The sequence below is a fragment of the Carassius carassius genome, chromosome 23 (assembly GCF_963082965.1).
Source record: "Carassius carassius chromosome 23, fCarCar2.1, whole genome shotgun sequence".
Lineage (NCBI taxonomy): Eukaryota > Metazoa > Chordata > Actinopteri > Cypriniformes > Cyprinidae > Carassius > Carassius carassius.
Window position 1 is genome coordinate 24887146 of NC_081777.1, and position 18463 is coordinate 24905608.

The following is an 18463-nucleotide window of genomic DNA, read 5'->3' on the forward strand; positions in this document are numbered from 1 at the left end:
AAATCCTGTGAACAAAGGTATGATGCTGTGGTAAGAAAAATGAAAATAAATAAATAAAACAACATTTCCCTGCAGTTGAGCTGAATAGTGCAGCAGACAGCCAGGTGTAGCTTAGCGACAAGGAAGATATTTCAACCTCTTCTGGTGTGTGAGACCTTCTCATTACACTAACAGATTGAATAATTTAGCCTGGGTAGACTGAAAGAGGCGTTTATGACCGTTTAAAACAAATAGGTTCACAGAGCCACTCCATCATAGAGTGAAGCAGCACCCCCAATGTCACACACACACAGGAAGACAGACAACAGATCAGTCAGCACTAATGATGCTCCGTACATTATTTACATGTTAGACTGATGAAAAACGTGGAGTGATGCTAGTGGGAAATGTATGTAGAATGTAACGTATGTTTTGTAACCCTTATTAAAAAGCCACAAAAAAACAGTACATTCTGTATCTTGGTCTAATATAAAATCATTCAAATCATCATTGATTTTGTGAAAGTGCTTCACTTTTTGTTTAGCTCATCAAGGCTGATTAGACTCAATAGCATTCCTTAACTTCAAACTTTGTGAATTCCTGACAATTGATTATCGATTAGCTGACCGTCTGAGGCAACATCCTACAGAGCTATGGCGCGTGTCACATGCATACATGTGTAATGATATCTGTAATGGTATCTCAAGTGAAGAGCTAAAGTACAGCATAACCCTTTGACCCCATTAGCGGTTGGTGTGCAATTAGGAAAAACCCTCTGCCCACATACTTCATAAAGCATCCACAATACATCAGCACTGCCAGCTCAATCTAGACACACACTTCACGCTTTAAGAACATTAAAAAGCATTGCATTATTGTACAGTACATACTTTCTAGCATGCTGACCTTATCAAAGTAGCTTATGTCCTGTGAAATATAACACCTGCACTATAGTTAGGTAACACACACATCATGCTGAAGCACTGCCCCCTTGGCTACATTTTACGTGTTTTTGTGTCTATAAAAGGAAGTTAATACAAACATCAATTGTGTCACAGATGACACAAATGTCTTTTCACTCACGTAACTGTATATAAATGGAAAACCGATATTAAGGCAAAGGAGAAATGTACCATAACTTGGGTCAGGTCATATTACGTCGGACCCATTTTATATTAAGTGTTCTTAATTACTATTTACTTACATTTAAAGCATTAATTTGGTACAATGCACTTATTGTGTACATACATGTTTTTACATTGTACTTATATTTGAAAAATATCTGCACGTAATTACATCTGTAATTAATTTCTGTAATTACATGTATAATTACACGGTTGACCCATCCCTCACACCTTAACACACCCTTAAACTTACCCATACCACCAAATCTGTCCCTAACCTTACCTGTTTCCCACCTCAATAGCAGCAAAACAAATTAACAATAAAATACTAACACAATAAGTACATGTATTTTTTTTTTGATGTAAGTACATAGTAGTTAAGGCCACTTAATATAAAGTGGGACCACGTCACCTAACTAGCAATTATCAGGACCTTTCAAGAACAGCTTTAAAGCGTAGTAGAGACTCTCTGCATGACAAATGATGTCCATCAAGAGGGTTGAGTGAGAATCATTTGTCATTAGATATCAAAAATCAACCACACATTTGTCCCCATATTATTCTTGACATAACACCAGTGAAAGTGGTAAATCTTTTGATGAAAACATATTCAGGCAACAATTGTCCACAATATGTATATGTATATATATATATATATATATATATATATATATATATATATATATATATATATATATGTGTATATATATATATATATGTGTGTGTATATATATATATATGTGTGTGTATATATATATATATATATATATATATATGTATGTATATATATACATACACCCACATATATATATATATGTATATGTATGTATATATATATATATATATACACACACATACATATTAGTGGTGGGAAGTTAACGTGCTGCATTAACAGGAGACTCTTATCGGGCGATAAAAAAAATCACCGTTAATCTATTCTCAAAGTTGGGTTGATAGCTGGGTCTATACTAGGCGAGAAATTATGAATTTCACCTTGATATTTTAGCGCAGATATTTGCCTAACCAAATTGCACTGTAGGGGCGAGAACGAGTCTCCGAACCTGTGTGTATGTCTACTGTGAAATTACCACATCAAACGTGACGTGCTAACATGGATGCAGCTGAAGCCGCCAGGGTTTGCTTAAGGGATTTTTTTATTTTTTATTTTAAGAAGCTTCCCAATGGAAACCTCGACAAGATGCACGCCTGTTTCACACATAATCCATCTGCAGTGCGTATGCAGTCCGTGTGCAGAAGCAGCATGGACTCATTATGCTTTCACATAGGACGCGTTTGATCCGCGGCTTTGTTTAAGCCACAAAACACAACATTTGTCCATTATTTTGATATCAAATCATGTATAAAAAAAAACAAAAACAAACAACAAAAAAGAAAAACTCAAAGCTTTTTCAGCATTGTAATACTCTTTCATAACAGTACAGTAACAATCTTTCATAGACATTTAAATTCAAATATAAACAACGTATTACTCATGCATTTGACTGCTAGGTTTTTATAATAAGTTGCTGAAACAAGCTGCAACACATTTAAACACAACATTAGCCTACTTTTCTTGTTAGGATATCACAAACATTTTAAATTAAAACTCACCACTGACAGAAACAGTCGACTCTCGTGCCTTTTGCATTTAAATCTTTATTACACGCAATCCAATGGGTCTTAAATAACTTTGTTTTTCTGCCTCTATAAAAGTGCATATATAATGTTGCCTTGTTTCTCTAAAGTTGCTCTTTTTCTTGTTTTAAATCTAGCCAAAACCCATGTGTTGCGTGTAAAACACAGTAGGCTTTAATTAGTATACATTTATTGTAAAATGACTGCATTTCCGTGACTGCAAATCCATGTTCATTTTTACAGTGAACAATGCGCTGTCACTTTAATTCAGCGCATGCAGCACAGCAAAAATAGACTCTATACGTAAACTATCCATGCACTGCTGCAGATGCACTGCTCCTGGAATGCATTGACGGACCGCAACCGCGTGCAGTGTGAACGCTTGAATCCATTAACATGGGTGCGTAAAAAAATATGCAACGCATACGCACTGCAGGCGGAGTATGTGTGAAACGGGCGATACTCATTGTGCTTTCACACAGGACACGTTTGCAGTCCGCTACTCGGTACGTAAACTATCGCTGCACTGCTGCAGACGCACCACTCCTGGAACGCACTGACGTACCTCAACCGCGTGAACGCTGGAATCCGTTAACATGGGTGCGTAAAAAATACGAAACGCATTTGCACTGCAGACGGAGTATGTGTGAAACAGGCGTAAGGTTGTTTGCACCTTGTGCAACGTGGAATTCGTTTACAGCTTTCTCAAGCACTTTGTGATGCATTTTGGAAACAGGAGGTCTAATGCACCACCTGGCTTGAGAAACCCATTTTAAAAGACTTACTTTTAGTCATTATTTTATTTGGGTAGCACACATATTCTGAATGCCTTTGGCAGAATTCAAAAGAGCCATTTTAATCTAGATTAATTCCAAGATTACAGTGAGATTAATCTAGATTAAAAAATTAATCTATGCCCACCATGCTTTAATTGTTGTAATGGACTATGTCTACAAAAGGAAATTAAAATGAGCAAATGTATAAACTCAATCCATCATTTCTCTATCCCTGCGTCAGGCTCCTCTACCGCCCCCCTGGACGTCCCCATTCTGACCAAGAACACCCAGGATTCCCGCAGTCATCAATGTGACATCCTGTACCATATCATTAATGTATGGGATTTCGATTAATGGTGGGATACAGGTATTCTGCAGGCTTAGTCTCTCATCTATAATCCAGTCTCCCCCACAACCTTGAATATTTCATACCGAGTCTCTTTCACTGCTGACACCAAATGATTATGCAGCCTTATAAAGTGCAGTACTGTCAAGCTCAGGACTGTGGGACAGAGTACAGTATTCTGGTCATTTGAAGTTGTCTTTATTATCAGTAATGGTCATTCCCTGTCTTCTGTCACACATGCTCAGTACAGAAATTGGAAACGACAGAATTTGGTTTTTCAATTTTACACCCCACTACACTGGTCACACAAGCAATTTTCATTTAATTTCAAATGTGCAATCATGCATCAGATGTTATTAAATCAAGTATGTAGCTGGAGCTCTGCAAAGATAAAAAAAAATCCAGCAAAAAACTAAAAAGAAAAACATTCAACAAGCAATACAGATATTCTTACATTACACGCTGACAAGAAAATAGTATATGAGGAAAAAATAAAGGACAAAAGTACAGAGTATTGTTTGGATATCATATTTTATGTGTTTTTACATGGATTTGTTTATACAGTAACATCCCAGTCATTTAATGTGTCCACATTATATATATATATCCTGTACAAAATGCCATAACATCCTGAAAAAGTAATCATGTTCACAATGCTTTATAAATAATGACAAGTTAAGATTGTTTTTCATGTCACTTTTAAAGGCACCTTTTTGACCTGAATGACAAAAATGTTCAGACCATTAAGGCAACATTAAATGATCATTATCACACAACATTAAACACATAATAGAGCGTTATCTTGCTCATCAGTGCGATTTCCTCACTGATGATGAGAGAATTACAAAGCTTGGCAAAGCTATTTACTGTAGCAGTCATGTGCAACTAACAAAACACTGAAAAATGGAAACCTAAACGCACACAATAGAAACATATCCATGATTATTAAAGAAAAAAAGAAAGTCTTTGGATTTAACTTTTTTTTTTTTTTTTTTTTTTTTAAAGTGAGGTTGTAAAGGGGTAATCAGATGCTATAGTACGTGCACTTTAACAAGTTGTTTGAACTGAAATGTGTTGGCAGTGTGTGTACAGCACACAACCACCCTATAATAATAAAAATCCACTCATTGTATTTTTTATTTATTAATTTCCCCTTTATCAAATCGAGCCGATTTCAGATGCCTGTCTGATTGACGTCACAAAAACAGGCCCCTTCCATAATAGTTTGATTGACAATAGCATTTCAGCACAGACTGGATTGGTGCCCTACCTTAGACCTGCGGTCATCAGTTTCATTGTTTTTACTGTTCCTAAGAAAATTAAATTGAAAGTATGATAACCTTAACTACTACTCCCAAAATGTCTCCTGAGTTATGAAAGCACAACCTCTGATCAATAAACCATTCCTCTTAAGGAGTGTTTTGGTGTGAGTCAGGACAAATAAATCATGGACACAACCATTCAAAAGTTTGAGGATGGCAGGATAAATAATATTATTCCAGTGTTCAGTGTCACATGATCAGAAATCATTCTAATAAGCTGATTTTGTGCTCAATTTTTTTTTCTTATAAACCAAAAAAAAAGGACCCCAAATTTTTCAATGGAACTTTTTAACGTACACATATATTATTATACAATATTATTATTACACTACTAACTTAAAATCTACAAAAGTAGATTTTCCATAAGATATTCAAACATATGTATTGCCTAGAATAGCATTAATGCAATGTCTTTTATTTGGAAGAGAATGGGCTCTCGCATTGTCATCCTGTGACTAAATGTGTTGGTGGTTTTGACCTTAGCTGGGGTCAGATATGTTGATATGTTGATTAACAGCACAACAGAACAAATATTTAGCACACACAAAGTCTTAGCACAATGAGAGCTAAAGCCAATAAAGCTGCCCATGCAAGAAGTAAACAGCTGAGGCTTTGTGAGCATCTGTAATTACCAACGGCTAAACTTTGACGATCAACTAATGCTAAAGGAGCCAACGGGCTCAAACAGTCCATGGGCATGTTGTAACCCCTATGGTTAAACATGAGCAGGGAGGTAGAAAGACAGCCAAAACTGAGATGGAATCTGAAAGTGCTTTTTTAAGGCCACATCTGTAGCCCTCCCTGAGCAGCCTGGCGGGCGCTATAGTGGGATTTAAAGTTATAGTGACCTTTTCTTTGCAGTGATAAATAGCACATAACTCAGTGCTGGTGTGAATGGTAACTTAATAGAGTGGAACTATTTCATGATGAGGTCTCCTCATATCTGATCAACCGCAGAGGCATCTGAGTTGAAGTGACTGCATTTTTCTCACCAGTCTCATCAACTTGGATATAAAAACAATCCAAATGTCAATATTTGTGGGCAGGCTGCCCTTCATCTTGGTGTGACATGCATGGATAAACATGGACGATATATGACTGGTTGAGGTATTCATTGTCATTCTTAAAGGACATAGTAGACTATGGAGCCATTGGGTTCATAGTCTATCATTGGCTTTGAGTGGTTACTGTGAACTGCGACTGCTATTTTATTGGAATATTACACATTATTATTTCACTTTTCTAAATCAAAAACCCTGGATAAAAATACTTATTTTACAAAACACTGGCACTAATAGTTACCTGAAATTAATGGGAAAAGGTAAAATTGATCTTTGATAATTAAACAGAACAAATCTGTCTTTTTTCTCATTTGCATTGCAATCGTACATGATAAATCAGTTGTGCATTATATATTTATGGGATTATATATTTATGGCATAGCCTCATGCATTTCCACTGATATGGTTTGGTAATTAAAGTTAGGTAATCATTCATCAGCAACTACTTTTAACTCAAAGGCTTAGATTTAAAAGTATAACATTAATCTGCTGCTTAAAATATGGATTTTTGTGTGCAACTATAGAAGTAACAATGATTTAATTGCTTTAAAATGAAAGGAACTCAAAATAGTTTAAAAAATGAGCTAGCAGTTTAAAACCAAGGTTGTAACAGATACATTTGGCACATGCATTTCCCAGCACTTAAAGTACTGGCTCTCTCAAAAGCTAGAAAAAATACAAAATCTAAAAATAAAGTGAAGGGACATTCATTTGTCAATTAATCTGTTGGATGGAGTAAAAAAAAAAATTCTTAAAAAAAAAGTATAAGGGTATAATCTTAGGTATAAGGATGTCTAGCCAGTGCATATAAGGACTGTTCACTCTTCTTTGAATTAAAAACTTATAGAAATTTTAAGATTTAAAAAAAAGAAAAGAAAAGAAAGAAAACAAAGTAGTTTTGCAACTAATCAAACTAATTGTTTTTTTTCTCTCCAAATAAATTAACATTTTGAATGTAACCTTTCACTCAAATTGTCATGCAAATAAGGCACTTTCTAATAAAAACCTTAGACAAAATAATTATTAAGTATATTATTAAATATAAACCGTTAAATATAAATTGAAGTTATATTAAATGAAAGAAAAGCAAAATATAACTTTTTTCACCAGCAATTTGCCTTTTGTCAAATTTGACAATTAGACTTTTGAACCCCACTGTGTATATATATATTTTTGGAAAACGTAAAAGCATGTAGTTTTGCAGTTAAGTAGCAAATAGAATGTCCTTATTTAGGAGTGTTGATCACCATCATTATTGTAGTGACCTCAGCCCAGTTTGATTCTGGTGTCCTGGCTGTAGTAGCCCACCTGGAGCAGAATGGCAATGTCAATTAAGATCTGTACTGCACCACAGACCACGAACTGGGTGGGGCTTTCATTGATCACGAAATACATGGTCTTAAAGATGTCACCAGCAGTCCATAAAAGCACCATCTTTACGCTGAAAAAAGACAAAAATAGAACATTATATTGAAACATTCAGAATTTTTTTTATATTATATATATATATATATATATATATATATATATATATATATATATATATATATATATATATATATATGAAAAGTACATATACCAACTCTCAGCATTGAGAAAGATCCCACTCAGCTATAAAGCTCTGATAAATGCACCCTATTCAAAACCTTTTAAAGGCGTCACCAATACATCAAACTGATGTGTTATACAATATCCTGTCCTCCCACTTGATAAAGTCATACATCTGTATATCTCACACGTTTACAAGTCTCTGAATTCTTGTGTAACTGAGTGCAGTGGGGAGCAGCTTTCAGCTACACTTAATTGAATTTAGAGGAGGATGCAATTATTTATATATATATATATATATATATATATATATATATATATATATATATATTTATATATATTCTTCAGACGAATGCAAAGTTATATTAAAAGCTTAAATTCAAGCTTTATAATGGCAGTAAATAGGGGTCAAGATTTTGAAGCCCAAAAAAAGTGCATCAATCCATCATAAAAAGTGCTCCACACGACTCCAGGGGGTTAATAAAGGAAATCAGCAGGTGATGCATTTATGTATGAAAAATATCCATATTTAAAATAAAATAAAAAGTAAACTCTAACTTCTGCTAACTGTAGTACATATGTTCGTGGTGTTCCAGTGGATGATGTATGAAGTAGTCATAGTATAAGCTCTGTTGAAAATATGGTCTCGTAAGAACCATTTTGTTTAAAGCAAAGGAAAACCAGTCTCCTTTTGGCTTACAGTGGTAGCCAACATTACATATACAGATCTGAAAATATTGACCTTTTTTCAATTCTAAAACATGATTTAATTTCATAATGTGAATCAAACAAGCAGATGGTTGCTCGAAGCAAAATAACTATTAGATGAAGTGAGTCTTACTGTTTTTATCTACTTTTAAATTTAAAATTTGGCATGTCCACCTTTTGCAGTAATTACAGCTGCATATCTCTCTGGCACAGTGTCAATATAGGGCATATTTCCTTAGAACTTCAACACTAATATTATACCATGCCTTTTGCAACTCAAGCCAAAGGCTTCCTTTGAATGCACCTGTCAGTTTATTTTCTAACTCGCCCCAAATTTACTTGATGGGGTTGAGGTCCGGACTTTGAGGGGGCCAATCCATCATTTTCAATGTTCCAGTAGATTCTTTCAATCACAGGTAGTTCCGGCAATAGTTTGTTTTATGGGTAATGTAATCGCCAATTCAACAAAAACAACTGAAACCCCATTCAGGCCTAAAGTGTTAATAATAATAATTTTGGCCATACTGTATATTGAAATCATCCATTTCTCTTTACAAATCCTAATTCTGTACTTCTAGTTCTTGACCGGTGTTTTGTTTGCTCTCTCCTCTGTGCTTCCGTGTTTGTCACTTATGCTAAGGCCTACCTACATCCTAAGGCATCCATTGGAACGCCACTCTCTCTTCGTTTTATGCTGGATGGATGCATTTTTTTGGGTTTCAAAATCTCGATCCCCATTAAATGCCATTATAAAGCTTGAAGGAGCCAGGACATTTTTAATATAACTCCGATTGTATTTGTCTGAAAGAATAAAGTTATATACACCTAGGACGCTTGAGAAGGAGTAAATCATGGGGTAATTTTCATTTTTGGAAGAACTATTCTTACAGTATTATGGCTCACTGAAGCTATAAACAGATCCATTTATGCATTATATGCAGAAAATTTGCATTTAAATGCCAATTTGACCTTGTGCATCTTGGGACACGGACCGAGCCATCTTCAGGATGCTTGGGGGATAACCAAAGCAAAAAACACACTTTTTAAAAAGGTTTAGCAGTAGAAACTTCAAAGAAGCAGCAAAGGATAGTCAAGTCAAGTCTGCTTTATTGTCAATTTCCACATGTACAGTACATACATACAGAGAATCGAAATTGCGTTACTCTCAGACCCCGGTGCAGACAGTTAAAATTAACATTAAAGCCTAAAAATCTAGATCAAATATAAAATGTAGATACAACTATACAATAAGGTAATGTAAAAAAAAAAGGCATAATAAAATTAAAAGTTAAATAAAGCAGCGCAAGGCAAATGACATATATATTGCAAATCAATGAAGTGAACAACAGTGCAGATAAAAGATTTTTAGTGCAAAAAAATCCCTTATTAAAAATTCCTTATTAAGTCTGATTAAAGTGACAAAAGGCTCAAGAGCAGTTATTTAATTTAACTGACCGATGAGGTAGTGGAATGACGTCAGTTCCATGCTGAATGAGGTAGTGAGCAGACCAATGCTGCACAAAGTGACTAGTGCATGCCATCATATAATTAGTGTGTGTGTGGGGGGGGGGGGGGTCGGGGGTTCATAGTTCAGTGGTGCCTGGGGCAAAAGAGGGGAGGGGGGGCAAGTTCGGAAGGGTGTTTAGCTTCCTGACAGCCTGGTGGATGAGGCTGTCCTTCAGTCTGCTGGTCCTGGCCTGGAGACTCAGCAGTCTCCTCCCTGATGGCAGCAGACTGAAGAAGCTGTGTGATGGGTGAGTGGGATCACTTGTGATGCAGAGGGCTTTGCGGGTGAGACGGGTTCCATAAATGTCCTGGAGGGAGGGGAGAGAGACACCAATGATCTTCTCAGCTGCTCTCACTATGCGTTGCAGAGTCTTTCGGCAGGACGCGTTGCAGGCACCATACCACACAGTGATGCAGCTCGTCAGGATGCTCTCGATGGTGCCTCTGTAGAAGGTGTACATGATGGGGGCCGGGGCTCTGGCTCTCCTCAGTTTGCGGAGGAAGTAGAGACGCTGTTGTGATTTCTTGGCCAGTGCTGCGGTGTTTTCGGTCCAGGAGAGGTCCTCTGTGATGTGCACACCCAGGAACTTGTTGCTGCTCACTCTCTCCACAGTCACACCGTTGATGGTCAGAGGAACATGCTGAGTGTGTGCTCTCCTGAAGTCTACAGCAATCTCCTTTGTCTTCTCCACGTTCAGAGAGAGATTGTTGTCACTGCACCACTTGGCCAGGCGGCTCACATCACTCCTGTAGTTTGTCTCATCTTTGTTGTCTCAAACTTAATAAAGAGTTTGGAGTTGTGTGAAGGTGTGCAGTCATAGGTCAGCAGAGTGAAGAGGAGGGGGCTCAGCACACATCCTTGGGGGGCCCCAGTGTTCAGTGTGATGGTGCTGGATGTGTTGCTGCTGACCGGTACTGCCTGAGGTCTTCCAGTCAGAAAGTCCAACAGCCAGTTGCACAGCGAAGTGTTGAGCCCCAGCTGAATCAGTTTGTAAATGAGCTGTTGAGGGATGATTGTGTTGAATGCTGAACTGAAGTCTATGAACAGCATTCTGACATATGAGTCCTTTTTGTCAAGATGTGTGAGTGCTGAGTGGAGAGTAGTGGCGATGGCATCATTGGTCGACCGGTTGGACTGATATGCAAACTGGAAGGGGTCCAGGGGGGGGGGGGGGGCAGACTTGATGTTGTGCATGACTAGCTGTTCAAAGCATTTCATGAGGATGGGGGTAAGTGCAACAGGACGGTAGTCATTGAAGCAGGATGGAGATGACTTCTTCGGAACTGGAATGATGGTTGTAGTTTTGAAGCATGTGGGAACAACAGCCTTAGTGAGATGTTGAAAATGTCTGTGAAGACATCAGTGAGTTCTGCTGCACAGTCTTTCAGTACACGCCCAGGGATGTTGTCAGGACCCGGAGCTTTGCGTGCATTGATCCTGCTGAAGGATCTCCTCACGCTGTCTGAGGTCAGCGTCATCACCTGGTTGCCAGGAGGAGGTGGAGTCTTCTGTGCAGTGGTGCTGTTTTGTTGCTCAAAGCGAGCGAAGAAGGTGTTCAGCTCGTTCAGTAGATATGTGTTGCTGTCACAGGTCCGTGGTGGGGGCTCGTAGTCCGTAATGGTCTGTATCCCCTGCCAGGTTCCTAGTGTCTCTGCTGTCGCTGAATTGATGAGCTATCCTCCTGGAGTGCTGTCTCTTAGAACACTGCATTCTCAGCAGTATTTATGCTGAATGAGTTCATTCATTTCTTTCAATTGTAAAAAGGGGAAATGGTGGTCTAAAGATGAGTTACAGACTATACATCAGCTGTCACAGACAGAGAGGAATGAGCATTGGACTTTTTGTGCTCATGGCAATTGCCAGACAAGAGAAATTAGTCTTTCACACAATGTGGTGCAGCAGAAGCAGACATCTACAGTAATGAAATGGTCCATTCTTGCTAGCTGTCTACTTGATGTTGCAAACCCACCCATCTCAACATGACATCGATTATTGTGCATTATATTCTTCCTTATCAATGCCTGTGCACTTTTTTGGTGTCACAGGAAGATTGCGAATGAGGATGTAGGAACATCTGCTGGCAGGAGATGCGATATTCGCTAACAGCAGCGTGAAATATAATTTATCTGGCTCTCAGATACTTTACAGTGCTAAAATGTCCTGTTATGGACACTGCCCTACTAAATCAAATAGATTAGATCTTCATAGTCCTGGAGCACTTTGTCCACAAAATGCTGATAGTGGTACTCCAAGCAACCTAAAAAAATGAAAGGTGAATGAGGTATAACAATGAACTGAAAAAGGGCCAATAGGGATCCTGAAAGTTATACTTTCCATTTGAAAAACTTTTTATAAAATGGAAATGTTTCAGAGCCAGAAATCTCCATTAAAACATATTTTTTCTCGTGCTTTGAGAGGAAATGTGCCATTAGTCTACTCTAGAGACCATCTTCAAACATCATTAATGGGCATGAAACATTAATGAGGTAATTACAGGGGGGTGGGTCATCTGTACAAGAGCAATGATAACAGTGACTCCACACTAAAAACCACTTAATGGTTCTCCATCTTCCGCCCAGAGAACACAAACTCTTTCAATTGTTCCCAAACATTCATTCAAACAAACACGCCCTTTCTCGCTCACTAAAACAAACCACTATCTTTTTCCCTCCTCCCCTTCGAGCCCTATGCCGATTGACAGCAGATGAAAGAAATGCTCAGCAAACAGCGAGCAGTGCTTCAGGGCCTGCGAGAGAGCTAGAAGTGATTATTGCATTGATTAGGAGAACTGAGTCCACGGTTACAGCACTCCCAGTCCACACTGAACAGCCCTGCACTCAACCCTGACAAGCCTTCAATTGATCCTCTTTAACCTGACACAAGAAAGAAAGAAAGACAGGGAAAGAAAGACAGAAAGAAAGAAAGAAAAAGAAAGAAAGAAAGAAAGAAAGAAAGATTGATTATAGTAGCCAAAATGAAAAAAAAAAATACAGATCAATAAACAGAAGGAATGATAGAGTGGTAGACAGAGTTAACATAAACAGACGGATAAAAAGTTAAGAACAGACAGAATAAGGGAAAAGAGAGAGTGTTAGAAGAAGGATTGGGTGATAAACTGTATGACCAATAGAACCATAGACAAAATTAATTATTATTATTATAAAATGAAAATTATTAAAAGAATATTATAACTACTGATAGAACAAAAAGTGATAGACAATAATAGAACAATAGGAAGAATGATAGAATGATATAGGAAGAATGATAGAATGATATTAATGACAGCAGAATGATAAATCTCTAGAAAGAACTATAAGTGGAATTATATAATGCCAGATAAAAGAACAGCTAGAATGAAAGATTATATAGAATTTATAGAATGATATATAGAATGATAGAGACACAAATATATAGCATGATAGAGTGATAGAACAATAGATAGAATAATGGAATGATGGAACAACAGAAAAATTGTGGAAAAACAATGACAGAAAAATAGAGAAATAGACAAACACAAAACATTAAACTTTTAAGAACTTTAAAATGGTTATTTACAGATGCAACGACAGACAGACCGACTGACAGACAGATAGCTGACATAATAGCTGCAATGACATATAAAATGATAGAAAGAACGATAGACCAGCAGACAAACATAATGGTAGTTATAACAATAGATAGAATGATACAACTGATTCTTGTATAACAGAGTCTGTTGGTCTGGTGAAGCAGACTTCATGTCGATAGTTAAAAGGCTAGAGACACCAGACATATATGACACAAAGACAAGTCTACAGTGCCTTTGAAGAGATTTCAGTTTTGACAAATCTGGCAGAGACATCTAAGAAGGGGCAACATTCTCAAGATCTGCTCCAGACAGATGTATCGACACACCGGCATCTACCTTTGTTTCTCTAGTTTCACCGTGACCAGCGAGTAGCATCTGAAAGAGGCAGCAGAACTCCCTCACTCACTACAAATGTCCTCTAAGGGACTGAATAGAAACAGAAACTCGTCATGCTTCTAGTCGCTCTTCACCTATGGAAAGACAAAGACAAGCGAAAACAAAACCTTGACAATCCGTCAGGGAAATCAACTGTATGAAGGACTGAAGGTAAAGTAAGCTCTTCAAAACTTTTGCACATTTGATGACAGGTGAATTCAAACGGTCGGTGAGAGAAAAGACAGGCCATCCTCAACAGAAAGAATATGAAATATGTATGTAGATCGATCCATCCAGCTCAAACACAAGAGAGTTTGCACACTTCCTAAAACAGATCAGTCTCCACCACACACACACACAAAGAAAAACCTATGAGGAAAAAGTGGAGACATTAAAGTCCTTAAAATCAAATTATGTTTATCCACCATATGGCAACCAAACAAGCTCACACAGATCACTGTCTTACAAACAAAGCTTAGCCAATCAAAATAGTCTGATAATACATTCAGCACAGCTGCGACATGCTTTAGATGGAAGTAGAATGTTCAAGCAGCATTTTAAATCAGTAGAGTTGGACATTATAACATCCCCCTTGATATATTTCTACTTCTGTATACACAAACCCATTAAGAGCGATGCTAATGTCATACAAATTGGCATGACAACCAGAAAAAATGATGACTTTCTCTTTCGTTCCCTCCAGAACGCTAGCACGCTGCTCTTTTGTATTTTTCTTGCTCCTCACCCCCTCCACTGTGCTTGCCCCGGAGGGAATATGAATAATTCTGTTGTGGTACTGGTCCTGGCAAGCCGTGGCTGCTAGCGGCTCCTCTAATTCAATCACCAACTCAGTCTGATCAACGGGGACTGTGCAGGATGCTAGCATACCTCAGCTCACCCTGGGTCATGTGGGGATCCACACCAATGTTTTTTTCTTCTCTAATTAACCCAGACATGACAGCCAACAACTGTGAGGGGAACAACTCTACTGATAAAGTCCTGTATGTTTGTGTGCCTCTAAGCGATAGCAACTCAAACATCGAAATGTGTCCAGACATACCTTGCTAATATGTGCTGAGGTGGTATCAGAAATTCAATGGCTATGTTCAGAACAGAATACTTCTATTTCTGGAGTGTGAATCATGAACTCTCAATGCCATATTAGGGATGCAAAGTATATTCACAACATAACGGTTATCAGCCATGATGGACAAAGGCAAAGATAAGACGACTTGTCTTTAGATATATATTGAATGCTTAAAATAAGAAAAAAGGGGGGTGAGAAAAGTATCCCAATAGTAAGAAATGTAATAATTTAATTTAAAATGTATACAATATTTACAATATATATACACAAGAAAACAAGTATTAGTGTACTACATTTGACTAAACCTACAATATACAACCAATACAGTACAATGATTTTTAAACATGTCCAATTATTTTATTGGACTAAGTTAACACTTTGCACAAAACAGGATTAAACATACCATATTGAAATTTAAAATGCTGAGTAACTGGCAAATTTAATATTCAATGACAAGTCTAAGACAACATTCTTTTACATTTTTTAAAAGATTTTTATTGCATAATGGTAACAACAGTAAGTAGAATACAATGTATACTTTCTAGAATTCCATTCTAAATATATAGTAGCTTGTTGGCAAGTAAGAAAAAAAAATGGCATCCCTCAGTTTTGTTGACTTGTTTTAGGTTAATAAAGCATTTCTTTTACTCTGCTTGTGTCCATTTTCATGGATTTTGCTTCGCTAGCTATGATAAATGAGTTTTTGCCACCTGGGTGTATAACTGAGCACCATTTGAAGCGAATATAAGGTAGATCACATGCACAAACAGACCACAGAAAGACAAATAGTTCCCACCAGTTGTCATAACAGCAGCCACAACAAATCAGAACCGCATCTACGCTAGCAAGGAAAATTTGCTTTCCCCAGATACCCTGTATAGCTAAGTTATATCCACTGCTTCCTTATTTTTATAAATATAGGAAACGTGTCCTATGAGCGTGAATCTCCCAGGGGTAATCAAGGCCGATCAGGGCTCTGTGTGAGCAGCGAGGCCCATGGCGAAGCTCTGTCTCATGGGAGAATCCGGCTGTGTGTCTCTGCTTGTTAGGGAGACCGATTACAGTGCACTCGGCTTCATCAACACAGCAGGGTCCTGATGCTAACTACGCCCTCGACTTAGCATGCAGCCTAAACCCCAGAAACTGGTTTCAGCTGACATTAGAGCGGAGTGGCTCAAACTTTTTTGTTAACTTTTTAGAGCTCCTGTGGAGGCACCTGAACTGGGAGAAGTGAGAGAGAGTGGGTGAAAAGACAGCAACGATGCAGTGATGCTTGCTGTACAATCTGAGTGTAGACAAAATATATGAAGTGATTTTGAATTAAAGAACTGCATGGAAATGCCTCCTAATTTCTGTTTCTTTTTCAATCTTACAATGCAAAGATGCCGCAGGTTATTTGTTGGATTCAGAATTGCAATGACACAGTTTGTAAAACAAGTGGAGCTGTGATGCAACATTTAATAAGCAAAATAAAAATCTAAAATCTCAGTTTACCTAAAACTTCAACACCGTTGTGTTGATAATCTACCTTAGACTCATATTGCCATTGACTTGAACCAACACTGATGCCATTATTGAAAAAAATTACATACTGAATTATGGACGCTCTTCTGTTTTACCTTTATCTGCATACTAAATTTTGCTAAAACAGCACATGAAGAGTCAACGTCTAAAACCATGTCTTTAACATTACTGGAGCAGTTAAGCGAGCATTGGAAAATCACCTAACCCTAAAGTTTATAATTGTGGTGAGGACTACCTATTGTCACTGAATTAGATTGTAACTTTAAAGTTATAGTTATCAGTATCAGTCGTGGTGTGAATGGCCCTTTACTCCAACAACCTGCATCTCAAGGTCTTTCCTTGCATCAGACGAGATGTTTTAAAATGAGGATAATGAGTGTGAGTGTGTTGGAGACTATGCTGTAGGAGAAAAAGGGTTTCACGGGGTGAGAGTCCATGTATGCTGGTTCGTTAAATCTCTTTAATTAGAACCATCATCAAAGAGTCCACACCAAGGCTAAAGACGATAGCCATTTGGAATAAAATTAACACTGAATGTGGTTGTCAGATATGCACACACGATAGCTTGAGAAAAAAATAAAAAGAAGAAAAACTTAGATAAAATAGATTGAGCTCCTTTTGCTCACATGTGTCAACAGAGCCCCCAGGGTACAAAATCTGAAATGAAAAAGATCAGGAAACAATTTCTGTAAAAATACAAATGTGATCACACTAAAAAAGCCCCTGTCAAGAATTCTGAGGGCCTTTCAAAACTTGAAAAATGGGGTAAAGCCTCATGGGAGAAGGGAGTCAGCATGTTGCTGGATACCCGGTCCATTAATGTCAGTCACAGTCTAAGACACACATTGCCCTGGTATTCCTCACTTCATCCTGTTCTTACATCTTTGTTTCCACTAGAGCAACATGAATTTAAACAGCAGCAGAAGTGGACACAGAATCAACGAGAAGTTCAAATGAAGAGAAAGAAGGTCAACAAGAGATGGGAGCTCTCAGAGAATAGCAAGGGGAGATGGGCCATTTAAATCCTTCAGATTCAATAAATGTCTGGCTCAAGGGCACAGCGTTGGACCCTCCCGGCTTCACTGGCCCGTATTAAAGACAGTAGGAGGGTACGGATGGTTGGTCTTGTTAAAGACAGTACTGCATGTGTCATTGGAAGAGGTACTGATGTGGAGTCTATCACAATACCTTGTAAAACTCTCTCTACAAGGGCACAGCAACACAAACACAAGCTCTGCTCCAAAACCTAGTGAGCTGCAAAGCTAGAGAGCATTTTACAAAAAGTGCCTAGACTGACATTTTTGCAAAATATAAGTTTATAGAGTAAAATGTTTATATATAAAATGCAAAAAATACCCCAAATAATTAAGTATGGTTCCTTGCTCAATATGTTATGACCTTAATCACTTTTACCATAGTGCATGGTTTGAAAATGACATTTATATAACATAACCAGATCCATATATATGGCTTTTCTGACAGCAAACTTGCTTGGTAGCACACCCGGTAGAGCACTACACTTGGATAACGGTACTGTGAAACAAGAATCAAGACAAAAGACTTGCAGAAGCAAGCTAAAATGGTATGGTTATTCCAACAAATGTGTTTTGATATCAGTTAGGTTTAGTGTGCATGGTACATTATTTTAAAATTTGATAGAATCCAGAAGTCAATGTAATAAAACATTGCTAGTTTCATATTTATCTCTTTTGGAAACACTGGAACACTACTGGACTATTAACTTGCAAGAAACGTATATAATATTGCAGAAATGTTGCTACAGGCACATTTTACTAATAAGGCTGGGTTGGAATTTCAAGACAATATTGTTAAAATTTTAACATAAATTAAAAACAGTAATGCAGCCTGATGGCTAAAACCGAGAGACTTAGGAGTTTTTCCT

The 18463-nt window shown here is 37.5% G+C and overlaps 1 protein-coding gene across 1 annotated transcript in view; it reads right to left on the bottom strand.

Annotated features, from left to right (window-relative positions):
* Nucleotides 1-7413: 7413 nt before the first annotated feature.
* Nucleotides 7414-18463, bottom strand: part of si:dkey-246g23.2 (solute carrier family 66 member 2) — a 53536-nt gene continuing 42486 nt past the window's right edge. Inside the window, exon 5 of the mRNA XM_059506712.1 lies at nt 7414-7684. Within this exon, the coding sequence (XP_059362695.1) occupies nt 7510-7684 (175 nt within the window). The 3' untranslated portion in view covers nt 7414-7509. The remainder of the gene's footprint in view (nt 7685-18463) is intronic.